This window comes from Streptopelia decaocto (assembly GCF_964273445.1).
Source record: "Streptopelia decaocto genome assembly, chromosome: Z".
NCBI classification, from domain to species: Eukaryota; Metazoa; Chordata; class Aves; order Columbiformes; family Columbidae; genus Streptopelia; species Streptopelia decaocto.
Window position 1 is genome coordinate 64,028,923 of NC_138657.1, and position 17,086 is coordinate 64,046,008.

Sequence of the window (17,086 nt, forward strand, 5' to 3'; positions counted from 1 at the left end):
TGGTTTGTCTCTTTTGACTGTTGTTTTTAACTGGAGGAATTAAAACAGTATCTCCTATTTTCTGCTTGGTTAGATGTTGACAGTATGTGATACACAGCATTTACTCCCACAGTAGATCTAGACATTATCCCCCAAAGGACTAAACCTGAAGCATAACGGTTCAATATGGTTTTATACCCCTTCCAGAGGCTTACCATCTCTTAGTCTGGTTGCTCTGTGTATTTAATTTTCATTGTTTTCTTTGTATAGAAAGGCAGGAACTTGTCCTGTTTGTTTCCATGGATTTTTTCGCAGCAACAATGAAAGAAAATGGGGTTATTTAATGTAGAAATTGTTGGATTCTGAAAGCAAAGCAGTTCTGAAGTAGCATGGTACCAAAAAGCTGTGATTAGTAGTTGTACAGTAACTGTCATTATTGCATGTTTAAAAAAAAAAATATGGTTGTTAGTAGGGGAGAGAGTTCAGTTAATGTATTGAGATAAATATTTCATGACAGACGCAAGAACCCAAACATGTCAGTTCCATAATGTAAAGGAATTCTTTAGCCATTTGAAAACATCAGTGTTGAAATACTGAAATAGCCATGTAATGGCTTTACAAAAAGCTCAGTTTTTTGAATATTCCATGAATGACTGAGTGGCTCCTGCAGTTTCATTCAAACTTCAATTTGTCATAGTAGATATCCTTGAATATATATGGCTTCTTTTTTTTTTTTTTTTTTTTTTTTAATTTATGGAGGAGAAACGGATGAGATTCAAGCACAGTGTCTTTAAAAATGAATTTATTCCTCTTGATATTTTCTTAGTAACACCACAGATATGTACCCAAAGAATATGTAATCAAGTTGAACATCAGAAATGAAACTCAGATCTAATGCTAATCTCAGCAGCATTGTTAATGGCATACAGTTAGAGACCATTCTTCAGAAGAGATGTTGTAGTAGCACTTACTTGGATAGTTTGGCTGTCCAGATGGAAGTTAGTTTCTAGGGCTGACTAAAAAAAAGAGCAAAAGGAAATGTGCAAGAAATAAATTGCTGCTACCTGGGCTGCGGTTGTGTAGCGACAGGGTGTGCATGTGTTACCGTGTAGTTATGTAGTGTATCTGAACATTTTAAAATTTATTCGTAACTGTAAATGTAATCTGTATTTTTTCTCATTCTAGATATACACTTTAGATATCTATTATTTAGTTAGTTAGTTATTTGCTAAGGATGCTTCTGTAATGGATGTTGCCTTAAAATGCAGGTCTATACTCTCATATACCTGTGCCTCACTGATACCCTGGTCTAGGATTATAAAAATATTGAATGTTACTACATTTTGGTTAAAGGCTGTACTTGAAGTAGAATATTACGCAGGTATTTGTCAAGAAGCTTTTTGCTTCTTTTTCTCAGTTCAAGAAGAATACTTTTGTTGTTTCATTTTCACATAGTCATAAGGCCAACTACTGACTGCTTTATGGTATTGCTGCCTTTTTATAGTTAAAGAAATTAATAGAAATAAATATTTCAAAGGTTTCTTTTGATATACTTAGGGTGGGGATTACTTGTCATAATTACTCTTCAGGTTTGTTTTAGCATAGGCAGTTTAGATACTAAATTTCTAAGCTGTTGCAACGAACACATGGTTAGATAGTGTCTAGTTTGAATAAAATGGAAGAATGCTGTTGTTGAAGCAAGAAGATGTTATTGATACCATCAATACCATTACAACTAAGTAAAGAGTTTTTATAAAATAGTTTGATGAAGAACTTAAGATCTTAATTATGAAAAGGATTTCTGAATATTTTAAAGCAAAACAAAATGGAAATAGTAAATAGAAACCTGCTTAGAATTTACTTCATAGAATACAAGAAACAGATAATTTAAGCAAATGTCTGTAGAATTCACACCTGGCATTGATCTTCTGTGAGTTACCTGAAGTGATCTTGCTGTCCTGGCCATTGGAGGTGGGTGGTTATTTTGTTTGTGTTTGGTTTTTTTTTGTTTGTTTTTAATATGGATTTGTAGGCATTGAGAGCTTGAAAATAGTTAGCACCAGGAGAAGCTTTGAGTTTTGTATTTCTGCCTTCTCTATTCCCTTTATTTTCTCAAAAAGGGTAGCAAGCATCCTTAATATTTTTGCATTTAACAATTGGTTATTATGTACTATATTTACTAACATATTACTCCTCCTGTGGCTACCATTCACCATTGTTGTTTTGTGACTAATGCCTTTTATTTCTTTTGCTCTGAATGCTGTATGTGAGCAAGTACAATGTGGTTTTTGGTGTTGTCTGCCTGTGTGAGGACATGCAGCCATGGGGAGCAGCAGGGGAGACCCAGACTACAGCTTCATATTAAAATGGTGAAATAGTTCCCAAATCCCTTTTGTTTCCTACGGCTTGTTCTCCCCCGTGGAGAACAGTGACACGGTTCATTGATTTGTACTGAACTGCGTGTTTACCAGTCTTATTCAGTTAAGTGAATGACATAACCAGTCCAGTTTTGTGGTTGTTTTTTTGTTTGTTTGTTTGATTTTTGCTAGAGGAGACCAAAAGAAATAGCTTGGATGAAAGGGAGGAGGTGAAAATACCTTAGCTTGGCATTATCACCAAATGAGGCTTCAACAACTCAAGCAGAGAATGCCAGCGTCACTTACAAAGAGGCAGTCTCTTCACAGTATGTGCTGTTTTTTCATGTTTCAGCTCCTTGTCAGTGGCCATCATTTTTCAGCCATACTTTCCGCTCCTAAAGAGAAAAAGGATTGCAGAGAAACCAACTTCCAGGCTAGGGTTTGCAAGGCGCTGGTTGCTGTCAGTTAAATTAAGAGCTTGCCGTTTCCATTCAAGAGGACCGGACTGATTTTAGGGGAAGCCTGAACCAACTCTTAGCACACTGTGCACCAGCTTCTTTACATGATTTCCTGATGAGCATGAGGTGCCAAGTCATATCCGAGGTTAAAGAATGAAGGATAATTGTGTTCTTACTTTACTGTAAGAGCTGAGGATGTTTTGTTTTCCTTAAAGTATTAAGATGTATACAGTTTCCACAAATTCATGAGGACTAGTGCTGTTGTTTGCTGGGAATAGCTTCATTTAAATTGTACTGTGAATTTTGAAAATTCAGTCTCTTTCATCAACAAGCCAAATAGCTGGTGTGTTGGTATCTTCTGTGGTGTGTGTTGTTACTTAAGGAGAGAAAAACCATTAACATATCTAAAGACAGAGTGGTTCATGTTATTATGTCCAGTATAGGAAGCTTAATTTTTTCTACTGTTATTTTTTCTTTTTTAATGTAGAGGAGGTAATTAATTCTGTTGTTGTTGTTGTTGTTTTTGTTTGTTTTAGTTGGTATTAAGATTCTTAATAAATGACAGTATTTTTTTTCATAATTTCAATGGGAATATGTTGCGACTTCAGTCAGTTGGCCAAATAAGCCTTGTTGTGTTGTCAGCTTGCATGTTAGGTTGTGTGTTCCCCAACATGATCTTTCCCTTTCCTCTGTTTACATATCCTTGGTTCCATAATTCTGAACTTGGGTGTAGATAGTGAAGTGGGCTAAAAAGAACCTGACTGGATAATTTTGTGCCTAGTTCATGCCTTTCTGTATAAATGGCTGATAACTGGCTTCATTTTCAACTCGGCTGCTGATGTAACTGGTAAACACCCTTTTGAAAGGCTGGAAGAGGGAGGGAGGGGGGAAGTGCTTTAACCAGCTTAGAGCATGAGCAGTCACATCCTATTAGCATCAGATGGGAAATCTGAGGGACTAATGGTACAGTGAAACTATTGCTCTTAGAGCAAATCAGCAGAGATTAGGAACAAAATTATTGTGAATTTAAATTCTGCTTGTAACAGGCTCGAGTTTAGGATTTTCAAAGAAATGTGATACTTGGGAGTCTGTATGGGTTTTTTTGTGTTTTTGGTGTTTGTGGGCTGTGGTTTGTTTGTTCCTTTGTTGTTGTTGCTGTTGTTTGTGTGGGGTTTTTTTTGTTGTTGTTTGTTTGTTTGTTTGGTCTTTCTTGTTGATGATTTTTTTAATCCTTCTCAAAACACAGGTACTCCTGTAGTTAGAAAAAAAAATGTTTGATGGCCTTCTGGCAGATCTACAGGTGCTGTTGTGCTGCCAGGTACTTGGATGATGGGGGCGTGCAGGGAATTATCAGAATTCCAGGAAAGAGTGATGTTTCACTGGATGTTGCTGTCTCTTCTTGATTAATATTTAGTGTGTATCCAAGCTCAAGCTTGCTGTTGATCTTGCGTTCTTTCATTGGTCATGGTCTTTGAAGCTGTTGCTTTGCTTTTCTGCTTCCAGTGATTTTATTCTATTCAGTAAAAATGTTTCACTGTTTATAGATTGCATTTGGTGTAGGTAGCAAGGTTGTTGCAGGTAGGAGGGTTGCAGATGTACCTTCTGAGAGAACGTGTCAGAAGCTTCCCTCATGTCAGATGGAGCCAGTTCCAGCTGGCTCCAAGATGAACCTGCTAATGGCCAAAGCTGTCAGTCAACAATATTGGTAGCACCTCTGTGATAAAGTTTTAAAGAAAGTGTCAGAAACTGCTGCACAATGGCAGCCAGGAAAGAGAATATCTGAGAGAAACAGCTCTGCAGACACCAAGGTCAGTGAGAAGGAGGACAGGAGGTGCTCCAGGCTCTGGAGCAGAGACTCCCCTGCAGCCCGTGGTGCAGGCCATGGTCAGGCCGGCTGTTCCTCTGCAGGCCATGGAGGTCCATGGTGGAGCAGATTTCCACCTGCAGCCTGGGGAGGACCCCATGCAGGAGCAGGTGGATGCACCTGAAAGGGCTGTGATCCCTTGGGAAGTCCACACTGGATCAGGCTCCTGGAGAGAGGGCCCACACTGGAACAGGTTTGCTGGCAGGAATTGTGACCCCATGTGGGACCTGTGCTGGAGCCGTTTATGAAGAACTGCAGCCCGTGGGAAGGACCCACACGAGAGAAGTTCATGGAGAACTGTCTCATGTGGGAGAGACTCCATGCTGGAGCAGGGGAAGAGTGTGAGGAAGGAGGAGTGACAGAGACAACATCTGATGAACTGACCACATCCCCCATTCCCCATCCCCATGAGGATAAGGTAGAGAAATTGGGAGTGATAAAGTAGCTTGATGGGCACCTGGCAGCCAGTGAAGGTCAACCCACCACATAGGTACAGTACGCTGTCCCTTGCCCTGGCTTCTTGAATAACTTTTTTCTGAATGTTGATTAATTACATAGTCTTCTCCACTTGTTACTTCACTGGCTTTTAGCAAGTGTCAACCACTGCTTTTAACAGTGGAGGGCTGATAGCTGTAATTAAATCAGAAGCTGGTGGTAGTTGCTTCGTCTGCTGTTTGATCAGTTGGGGAGGGGGAAATGTGTACCTGAAATTAGAGAACCCTCATTTTCAAAATCAAAGAGTTGATGCTTTTCATTCTTTTATTGGATACTGTGGCCTGCTTGAACAGGTGCCATAATACCCCTTAATCACTTTAGCCTTGCTTATCAATTCTAAAACTTTAAAGTGCTCCAGTCATTCATGGTCTCAAATGGGGTAGACTATATGAACTGATATCTACCTATCTAGTTATATAGATATAAGGCAGGAAAAAAAAAGAAGTTTTGACACAGGTTATATTAAATTGTGTGCAGTTTCATACCAAAACATCTTCCAGTTTTGAACTCTTATCTCCTTATGTAAGTATGATACAACTACCATTACAGTATACTTACATGCACTGCCATACTTACATCAGAAAACAATTTTTCTCACAATTTTGAGATTTTGCAGAATAATTAGCCTCTACCACCATTGAACCCCTAGAGGAAAACATGTCTGCATAGCTGTTGCTAACTTCAGGTTATAGGCTGGTCAATAGATAACATTGTCCTTTGTCCCATTTTGTGTCGTTATTGTGGAATTTCTTTCTTATTACTGTCGTAGCTGATGTGTATGAATGAGTGAATACCATACTTCACTGAGATGCTGTCAAGGGTTTAGATTGCAGGCTGACATTAAAAACCCTGGCAGATGTATTGTTAACCTCCTCTCCCCCCACGCTTCCTCCTTTTGCCCCACCCTCTCCCCCCTTCCCACTCAGGACAGGCAATCGGGAGGAAAAGAAGGACAGAGAGAAGAGAGTTGGAAAAATTAAAGATGTTTTACTAATGCTACTAATAAGAATAGAGAAAATAATACAAAATATACAAAACCAATCTTGAAAGTCTCAGCAACTGCAGAGCTGGCACCTGAAGTCCTGGACTGGACTCTGTAGCCAACCGGAGCTGGATTCAGTCTGTCACTAGGCCTCAGTTCACAGGGACGACTAGCAAGGTCCTCTCCTAGTGTCGGCCATAAGGAAAAAGGGAAGAGATCCTCATGATCTCCCACTTTTATATGAAGTATTCACATGAATGGAATGTTATACACAGTTGGTCAGTTTCTTGGTCACTTGTTTCTCATTGTCCCTCTTGCAAGATGTCCATCTGTGCTTATAAATAAGTTTGCATTCCATTGCTATGTTTGCCAAAAAATGTATCTGGTTCTCCAGGAAAATGCAGCTAATATGAAAGCTTTAGCTGACAGGCAAATTCACTAAAAGAGAAACCTGTTTTTTAACAAAACCAGGACAAATGCGCATATCTGTTTAGTTTAAACTGCCTATTTTTGAGTTTACTACAGATACTATGGGTTCTCTGAATCTGAGGTGTGATCCTCAAATAGAAATAATCGTGGAAGAGGAGATGTGAAACAAATGCTAAAAATTATTCACACAGAAAAAAAAAATTGGAAAACTGATCATTTATAATTAGCAAACATTTGACTTAAACTAGATATTTTTTGAACACTGAATTTTTGGGGTTAATAAATGAAGACTTCACAAACAGAACACAGTTAATTCTCCCTTACACCTTCCAACTTTTGAGCCTGTAATGATTACAAAGAAAAGCTTCTGATTATAGCAATGCTTTTTCCTTTCTATTCCTTAAAGAAGTAAAAAAAAACCCAACAACCAACCAAACAAAAAAAACCTCACAACAATTTGGTCTGATGTTGTGAAGTTTTAAGAAACAAAGATTCTTCTGCTTGCTAGGCTTCCCTGTTTTGTGGGAAGGGAAACAGTGATATACCTTATGTTCCCTTCTACCTTATATGTATTTACCCAAACTAGCCATGGAGAAGTTATATTTTGAGCAATATGAGAAAAGCACATGTTCTGCGCAACATCACATTTTCTGTGTTTGATAATTTTAACAGTGGACTCTCTTCTGTAGTAACATCCTTCCTTTCCTCCATTACAGCTTTTTTCCTTGGGCAACTTACCACATTATAGGTGGACAGACAGACAGATAGGGAAGGGTGTGTGTATCTGACTGTTTGTATACAAAAATGTGTATTGCAGAGAAGTGGTGGTGTGCAATACTTGCTGTGACTGTTCTACCACACGCATTTTCTATTATTGGCAGACATCTCTGTTGCAGAACATCAGGGCTGAACAATTGTTCATATATGTGTAGAAGTAAAGTTTGAATGAACACAAGACAAATTTGAGTTAAATCGCATTGTATAGTTTCCTACATTTACTTAAATGGTGCTCTCTTGGTTCATTGGTTTTTGAAGCATTGTAGTTACACTCAAGTTGGTCAGATATGTGGTTTTGGGGGAGGGTTATTTATTTGATACTTGAATATGAGTTTGCCTACTTTGGCTTTAAACATGAGCTGTGAGTTTAGATCCTTCAACTGGCATTATAACTGACTGGAGATAAGACCCAACACTGTGACTTTGCACAGGCAATTGTTTACTGATGCGCGTTTACAGTGCTGTGGATATCTGCGATATCTTAAAAACCCCTTCTTCCCCAACTCTTCATCCTGCCCCCCCCCAAAAAAAAACCAAAAACAAAACTAAAAAACAGCTCAAGATACCTCTTGCCTTGTTTTCCTAACTTAGTCTTTTATTTTGTATGTATTTACATTGTTATGCCTTGTGACTTTCTTCGCCTGAAGCTGTTGAGACCTAAGCAAGCAAGACTAGGTATGAAGAGTACAGCCATTGAAAATAGGGGGCAAACAGTGTAATATATGCTCTTTTTGAGGGATTTGAATAAAAAAAGCATCTTGCCTTGTTATTTATATGAACCATGTAAAAAACTTGCATATTCTGGAAACCTAATGTAATTCTCAGAAGTTGAAATGACTGGACGAAGGGACCTTATTGATGGCTGCGGCAGGTAGGATTACATGTGTGTCTTCCCCTGCCAGACTTCTGGTAGGCAACTCACACGTACTGCTTCCTGTCCTTGTTCCCAAGGTGTTTGTTCTTCTGTTTGTGCTCCTGTTTGAAGAGACTGCTGCTGGTGGTTCTTGCTGAAGTGGTGTGTTTTTCCACAGCTCTGCGGATCTCTGAAGTCATAACAAAACAAGATTATATTTATTTTTGTTCAGGGCTTTTTCTTTTGTCAGTGTTTACTGTGGAATTCCTCATGTTTTTTCACATGGATGCTCTGAGGTTTAAACAAGACATGGGTAGCTCTGACCCAGTGAGGACATCAGCTTCTGTAGCACCTTTGGCATCTCTTTACATTTCAATACAGTTAAATATTTTGATTTTTTTAGATCACTTTTTATTTAAATAATATGCCTGGAGTTTTACGGGAAGTATTAAGTGTTCTGATAAATAACAAATACTGTAACGAAATCCTAGCAACATCAAAACTTTGTTAAAAAAGGAAGTTTTCACATCCCCCTATTCTAATGAAAAGTTTTTTATTTTAATATATGAGTGTAAAATCTGACTATATCCAGCCTCAGTGACAAGTTGTACATCTGTTTAGTGAAAACAGTACAGCAATCCCTCTACCTGTTGTCATATAAACTAAAACATCCTGTGAAGTACTTGGCAAGCTAGTTGCTCATAGGGGAAAGTCCAAGCGCATGGCTTTTTTTCTTGTCTTAATAAGAAGAGGAGCCTCTCAGTGTGTGACTTAGTATAATGCAGTGGCCGTGGTATTTTATTTTTTTCCTGTATTACTAACGTACTGTCTGAAAGTTGAAGCACAGTCTGCTAAAAATGTCCGAAAGACACTTTTGGCACTTTACTGTTACCAGTCCAGAAGTTGAAATGTAATTTCTGCAATTCCTGCCCCCTCCCACCCCCCCAAATAGAGATAAAAAAAAATGGAAGTAACATTTTAATTTGGAAGTGTTAGCAGTTTGATAAAATAAGTACTCAGTGCTGTTTTGGAAATGTATTTATTTTTAGATGAATTTCCTGAGGAAATGAAGCTTACATGATCATGTTGTCCATCTGCACATGTTGGTCCTTCCTTAAAAACTGTTGACTTTGTCGTCTGATTTCAGCCAAACTTGAAGGGACATTTTGAAGATGATTGTTTCTTAATTTTGTGAAAATTTGTTGCTAATTAGAGAAAGAGACCTAAACTGGTGTTCTTGCTGAGGAGAAAAGGGGCAGAAGGTGGCTGGTGTATGCTGTCAGTAATCAGCTAGTAGGTTTGCTCCATTTAGATTTGCTGTCTCCTGTTAGGTAAAAATATTGTAGAAGCCATGGATAGTAGGGGAGACTGTTGTAGCAATGATTGAGTTTAAAGGAAGAAATACACATTTCCATAGCAAGGTGAAGTTTCCATAGTTCCAGTGTGCACAGCAAGATGTGTTGAAGCTTTCCAAACTGAATAAAGTTGCAAGAAGTAATTTCTTTATCTATGCACTTGGAAACCTTCCCTTTTAAACTGTAGACAGACCAGCTGGTAGAAACCACACTGATTCTTCTTGTTGTATTCTGTCTTTTAATGAGGTATTTGAAATTAAGTTACACTAAATTAATTTAATTAATAGCAAAAAAAAAAAAAAAAAAGCTTTCCTATAGCTATATTTGAATGTTCTGTAAAGGGGGGATTTTCTTATTTTAAGCAAAAATATTGTCCCAGTAAACTCTGTAAAGGTAGGCATAAGCTATATTGTAAAAACACAAGTGACACTTCAGAACTGCTGCTTCAGAATTGCAATGTAGAGCTGTGTGAGCAATGACAGGTTACAGACTAAATTTTGTGTTCACCTTCTGGGGTCTGTAGGTGTTCTAACCACATTTAATGCTGCAAAAGATCTGTTATGTTTAAAAGAAAACAAATACATTTTCTCTCTGCCCCACCCAACGTGTATACAGACACACATGCAGATATGTGTATATGTCTCTCTTTTTTAAGTATTTAGCAGCCAGTGAAGTTTTGAGATGCTGCCCAAGTGAATGTTTCTGAAGTTGTCTTGCTTTTTAAAATCAATCCATTTCTGTTTTACAGTGCCTGAAAATGACAACAAAGCGGAATTTGTTTGTGCGGCTGGTGCCCTGCCGCTGTCTGCGTGGAGAGGAGGAAACGGTCACTACACTTGATTATTCTCACTGCAGCCTGGAACAGGTGCCTAAGGAGATTTTTACTTTTGAAAAGACCTTGGAAGAACTCTATTTAGATGCTAATCAGATTGAAGAGCTTCCAAAGGTATGTGGGGTAGTTTTCCTTTTAGTTACCTTTATTAACTGTTACTTCATCAGCATTGTAGAAGTTGATAGTGTCTACCTTCCCCTTCAGCTTTTAGGCTCCAGTTTGCAAGTATTTTTTTAGTAAATTTTAGTCTCAGAAGCAGCAGCCATGGTAGAAGGAATGTTTATGCATTCCAGCTTGACTAGTTTGCTAATGAACTGGGATGAAACTGCTCAAGCGACTGATCCAGCCCAAGAGAGGTACAGAGCAGAAGAGGCAGGCTAATTTACTTCTGTAGCAGTGTCTGCTCAAACTGATTAACTGTATTCAACTCCCTGCAGCATTATTTTGAATCTCTGATAACACGTGAAGATTAGAAAAAGCAAGATTAATGTTCTGATTTCTGTGCCCACAAATGATAGGTACAATCAAAAGTATCTATTCACTTGAAGTCCTGCTTTCTTCTTCGATCTGTGACTGAAGACACTTTCTGAAGTACCTCAGATTACTTAAATTCAAAAACTACAGAGCTGGAATGCCACTTTGATTACATCTTTATTATGTAAATTAATATTTGTTGTTTGTTCTGAAATCTGAAGACAAACTGCATGCTGAGTTAGCAGTAAACTAGAGAAAAGAATGAGAATTTTTGCTAGTGACTCTTTTACAAAGTACAAAGTGATGATTGCAATAGACTTGTTTCCATTACTAGGTCCTGACTTGATTGAGTTAAAAACTTAGTAGTTAGATGAAAGACTAAATATTTGAAATTATTTTATATAAGTTGTGTGTCAAATCTTCATTGTCATGCAGGACAACTGTAGAATGTTTTGTTAGATTTTTGAAAAATTTGCTATAACCACTTCAGGTTTTGCTTATTTGGATTTTTTTGAAAGATAAATGAAACAAATAAGGAAATAAGTTTTTTTTTCAGGGTAGTAACTTGACAGTTATCAGAAATCCTGGATTGCAGTAAAACTGACTTAAACCAGCTGCATGCTTTTGAAAGTCCAGCCTTAAAGGCTCCTCAGAAGCCATTAGTGAAAATCTGTAGTTGTATGTTGAACAGAGCTAATAACATGTGAGTTAAAACTAGACATTTTGTCAAAGTCTGTTACAGTTGAGAACTTCCTGTATTTTATTTTTGTCTCTTCCCAAGCAGATATTTCTGACTTAGTAACTTTAGATATTAGTATCTTGCTTTTGATGACTTTGTATCAGCCTTTAAGGGTGTTTTTCAGATGATTTCAGAACTTTATTCCCTTGTCTTGTTCTTTATTGGAGAAGAATAAAATTGAATGCTTAAACAGAATAAAATACATTTATTAGCCAAAAACGGGAAAACTTCTGAACTCTTCTTGCATTAAATTCCTGTTTCCCAAATTGTAAGAACTAAGGGAGCGTCGTCCTCCCAAACTTGTAATTCTCTAAGAAATTCCTTTTAATAATCTTAAAAGAGGAAGAAAGTCTGTACTGTAGCAATCAAATGGATGCATGTTGGTGTTTTAGACAAGAAGAAGCAGTTAGTGCTTTGTCTTCCCTTTCTACTTACATGCCATTTGATTTCATTAGTCAGTTCCTATATGAAATCCCGTTTTGGTACATGAGTAAACGGAGAGGTGGGCAGTCTACCACTTTCCTTGGTCTAGTCTGAGATTAAATTACCCAAGCAATTAGAAAAACATTTATGTTTTGTTCATTTTTGCTTTTCTTTGTTGAACTGTAGGGACCTGTAATAGCCTACACTTGCTTTGTGTTAATAAAATAAGCCTTATAGGCTTATTTTTGAGAAGCTAAGGTTTTTTATTCAGCTTTTAAGTAATTTTGGTAATTATTTTTACTACACTTTCAATTTTCACAATGAAGAATGAAGGCCCGTAACGTTTGAAATGATCCTAGCTGATCTGAAGCCAGAGTTTCAAGCTGTGTATGTCTTTTCCCTAATCCAAACTTTTCTGTAGTCTTTTTAACTCTGAAAAAGCCTTCTAATTAAGCCATTTCAGACGAAGGGTGCGGTACTTATTAGGCTGTCTTCAGCTTTCTGAAGCCTAGTTAAAACGTTCCCACTCTTCTGCTTTCTTTGTTGCTCTTGGTGGTGTGTTCTTATCCCTGTTTTGCAGTCTGCTGCCCTTTGTATGTTATGACACAACAGGTTTGGGGCTGTCTTGTCAACCAAATCACTGAAATGGCCTGTCAGTGTGTGGGGCTGCTTTGTGTTTTCATTTTGTTTTTGTTTGTTTGGGTTCTTGTTGTTGTGGTGGTGGTGTGTTTTTGTTTTGTTTTGTTTTGTTAAACCCAGTCTTTTCAGAATTCCATCAAACTTCAAAAATTGGTTCTTATGGTATAGCTCATTAATTTATTTGACTGTCTGTGGACACAGCATGAACAAACTGCAGTGGAGAGACAAATGGTGGTAGAGAACGACTTTGCTTTACATGAACCACTGGTGTGTAGTCTCTGTTTCAAAAGTGACCGGCCATTTGAAATGGTTTCATCTTGTGTGAAAAGGTACCCTGTTTATCCCAAGTACCACGGTGTGAATTTGAGCTGAAAAGCTCAAACTGTAGCAGTTTTACTTTTCCCTCTCACATTTATGTTCAGAAGAAATTGTAATTCTGCAGTAAAATAGGCCTTAATTATATGACTGGTGGTGTTTACTAACATTAGTGATGACCTACTTAGTCATCTAATGTGCAAACATTAAAAAAATAACAACAAAAGGAACAACTACAAAGTCAACACCATACAAAACTCTCCTACTTCCTGTTTTCCTTTAGGAAATTTTGCAATTCCTTCTGCTGCATTTGCTTTCACCTGACTAGTCGGGGAAATTGTAATGATTGCAGGAGTCCAGATTATTATTTTCAGGGATGAGTTTTAAGTATATATTGTTGCTTGAAGTACTGAAATTAAGGAATGGCTCCAAAACACATGAGCTCATCAAAGTTCTCCTGTCCATCTAATATCCTAAGTAACTTGTAACTCTTCAAAGCCTTAATGATATCAATGAGTACTAACTGGTGCACATTTCAGAGGAATTGGAAACATCAGGTGGCAAGTTAAAGCTCATTCCTTGAACTGTCCATCTTGCTAATTGATGTTGACTTTTGTTCTGGGGTGGTATATGCAAACATAACATGAATGGTGCTTGTTCAACAGTCTATGGTTGAAATAATGGACTTCGCAACTGAGAGAAATCAAAGAAATTTTGGTAGAACTAAACCTCTTGCTCTGATGTTCATTGGGATAAATTTTTTTTAGTCATAGAACACTTCCTGGTTTCATATGATCTTTTCTCGGAATTCCAAAATAAAAGAACAGTCAGTGCAGGTATTTATGAATGATCTTATCCAAAATTGTTGGAAAAGGAATGTTCATCATAAATTGTTCAGATGAACCTTTTCAACTACTTTCTTACAGATATTATTGTGTACTCTATAAGATTCCTACATACCATTTAGGGATTTTTCTTCCATTACACTGCTATTACTTGCCCTGTTTTGTCAATTTGTAAAGCTTTTGGGTAAGAATTTTAAGGTACATTGCATATGGGAAGAGATCTGGCACTGAACTAGTATTTGTTAACAAATTATAATACATGTGTACAGAAGAGATTGTATAGGTTTTTATATCCTTAGCTCAAGCTTTCAGTAGTTTTCATCTTAATTCTGCTGGATTTTTGTGTACTTGAGCTAGGAAGTTATGGAAGGGAAAAATGTTTTAAGATATAACAGAATAAAATAGTAAGTTTTTAGAGATCAATACCTACTCAAATCCTGTGTTGTAGAACTATTTGACTTTAAAAAACGCATCTATCAATTTAGTTTTCTCTTTTTTTGAAGGAACTGTGATTACCTCTGTATCAAATGGCATGTCTACTATGGAAAATACAGGATGTTTCAAAAAGGTGGACCCAATTTTAAATCATACTGTGTTCAAATTTGGTCTATCATTTTGAAATACCTTGTATTTTGCAATGTTTGCAGGACTATGTAACTATAGGTCATAATTTCTGAGATACTGGAAGGGATTTGTCAGAAGTGTTAAGCATAACTGCTGGCTTGTTGTGGTTGTTTGCAGTCTTTTGCCTTCCTAAGCATTGCAAACTTAGTCAATTTTGAATAAAACTAGTTAAATAAAGTTTTTGTAGTCAGAAAATCTAAGCAGTCTGGCCTTCAAGCTGCAAGGTCAGAAGTTTAAGGGAATTAAAAACAAAAGCTATGTAAAGGAAACTGGGAGAAATTTGCATTCACTTTTTTTCTTTGTTTCAATAGCAACTTTTTAACTGTCAGTCTCTGCACAAGCTGAGTTTGCCAGACAATGATCTAACCACATTGCCAGCATCCATTGCAAATCTCATTAATCTCAGGGAACTGGATGTCAGCAAGAACGGTAAGTCACTTCATTTATTATATTGGTATAGCTAGAAGGCAAATCACCATTGACTAAACAAAGACACTACTGAAAGTATAATTTTTAGAAGCTACACAGCTAGTAAATTTTAAATTACTACTCCAAATCACTGCTTAACTTAAAAGATGCTCTTTTATGATCTGGTTGTGATATTTAATTGTATAAAATTGATTAGTTTGTACAATGAGATTAATTACTGAAAACTGAGACTGTATTTTACATTCTCTCAAAATGCATATGCTTGAATGTATTATTTTTAGTGGCTTTCCTCATAATTTGCTATAATAGTTTATATATTTTTATAAATATAATTTTATTATAATTTATTTGGCTGGATTCTGTTGTAATATTTTGTTTCATATTAATATTGTTTTCAGTTTATTTTAACAAGCTATCTGAAAATTGGAGTAGGACTTGGCTGCTTTGCTGTCCTGCTCTGGGGATGCTAACTTCTTTCACGTGGGGAAAAGTGACTATGGACAATGACTGGTTCACCTGTCTGACTTGTTAAAAATCTATCATTGTGTGTGAGTCAGCCTTCTATAAATTACGAAACGTTGTCAGCGAAGTATTTTGTACAAGGGGTTTTATTAATGGTGCTGCTTTGGCAAGCTGGCAGATGTGAGCGACTGTGAAGAAACTGAAGTAACTTATATTGCCATCAGACTTAGTTGTGTGGCTTATTTGAGAGAAAAAAAAGTTCAGTCATGGTAATTGATGACGATATAATAGTCTTGTCTTACTAACTCAATGTGAAGTGTGAGGACCTCTCCTTGAAATCGTATTTGAAAATACAAATTGCATAAATATGCTAAAGATTTTATCATGTTCATTGTTTCATTAGGACAGCTAGCTGATTATTACTCACATAGCTAAGTAAGTTCTGCTTTATTAAGAAATTGTTCTAGTTGTTTAGGTGTTGGCATTCTCCTTGATTGTCCATTGTAGCCCAGTCTGTACTTAAACTGTTACTTTATTATTTCTGCCTAATGAACACAGCATTTAGTGTGATAAATTGACCTGATTGTCACTGTTCTGTTCCTGGTACAAGTGGATTAATAGTCTTTCTTAGAGAATGCTGGCCTTAAAATTTTACAGTGACACACAACAGGGAAAGAATCATCTTTTTGTCCTAGGCTGAACTGTTGAAAGGATTAACTGTTTCCAACACAAGTTCTTAATGCAGAAGACTTAAAAGCAGCAAAAGGGCATTTGAGTTCTAGAGCTGGCAAATTCCTTCGCTTATGGACATAAATAGGCAGCTGGTCAGTTACCAGCTAGAGAGTTCTTGTCTGTCCAAAATGGCGTAACCTTTAGCTAAGCCTTCAGAGAGCTGCTGAACGAGCACTTGTTCCTCTGAGGCATACAAAGAATTTAAGGAAGCAATAGCTGAACCATGCACTATCCCATTAAACTATGAAGCTCTGTTATCTAGGGGTTGTTTTGGTTTGTTTTCAACACCTTTCAGAGAAATGATAGGACAGAAGCTTATTTAAACTATTATCATGTGCCTGTTCTCAGCCTTATCACAGTTTGGATAGCTTCTCTGCCTAGTGCTGCACAGCAAAAATAGTCCTGAGGTCACATGCCTGTTTACCTGGTACATCATGTCTCCCACTATTTCTGAAAGCTCTGTAAAACTCAAAATAAAACCAACAAATTGGGGTCCCTGTTTGTCAAAAACAAATACAGGGTCCCTGTATTTCTTACCTTACCCTGAGGCAAGAAATAGTGCTGTTTGTTCTGTAATAAATTTGATGTTATTTGAGACTTCAGTTTGTTGGCTTAAGTCCTTTTCTGTTTACCGGTCTACTGTGGCAACCATGGAACATTTTTCTCTTGACAACTGCAAGCCTATTCTATTTCCTATGTCTCTTTTTCTCTTGGTAAGAATTTACTGCTCAGTTTCTCACTGTCCACGATTGTTCTGGTGCGTGTCTCTAATAGAGCCAAATAAGAGGGGCTTTAATAGTTTTCCAAGACTATTTTCAAAATCTCTGATTCTTCCTTTTTCTCTATAGATGTTGAAAGAATAAAATATGGAAGCAGTAGACTTGGTGGGTGGGTAGTACAGGAATTTCTTTCCCTTAATTTATTGAAAAAAATACCAACCTGAAGATTAATCATCAGTCTTAGCGCAGGATGATGAAAGATGCCAAATTCTAAAATAACTGAGTGTGCTTTTCAGATTCCTGT

At 37.1% G+C, this 17,086-nt stretch overlaps 1 protein-coding gene across 8 annotated transcripts in view; it reads left to right on the forward strand.

Moving 5' to 3' along the window:
* The window catches only part of ERBIN (erbb2 interacting protein), a 118,264-nt gene that overhangs the window by 42,283 nt on the left and 58,895 nt on the right, over nt 1–17,086 (forward strand). For all 8 annotated transcript variants that reach the window (XR_014186277.1, XM_082075375.1, XM_082075373.1 and 5 more), the window contains 2 exons: nt 10,298–10,495; nt 14,752–14,869. Coding sequence is in view for 7 of the 8 variants with exons in the window: in XM_082075375.1 (XP_081931501.1) it covers nt 10,307–10,495; nt 14,752–14,869 (307 nt within the window). In the remaining variant the exon portion in view is untranslated. The remainder of the gene's footprint in view (nt 1–10,297; nt 10,496–14,751; nt 14,870–17,086) is intronic.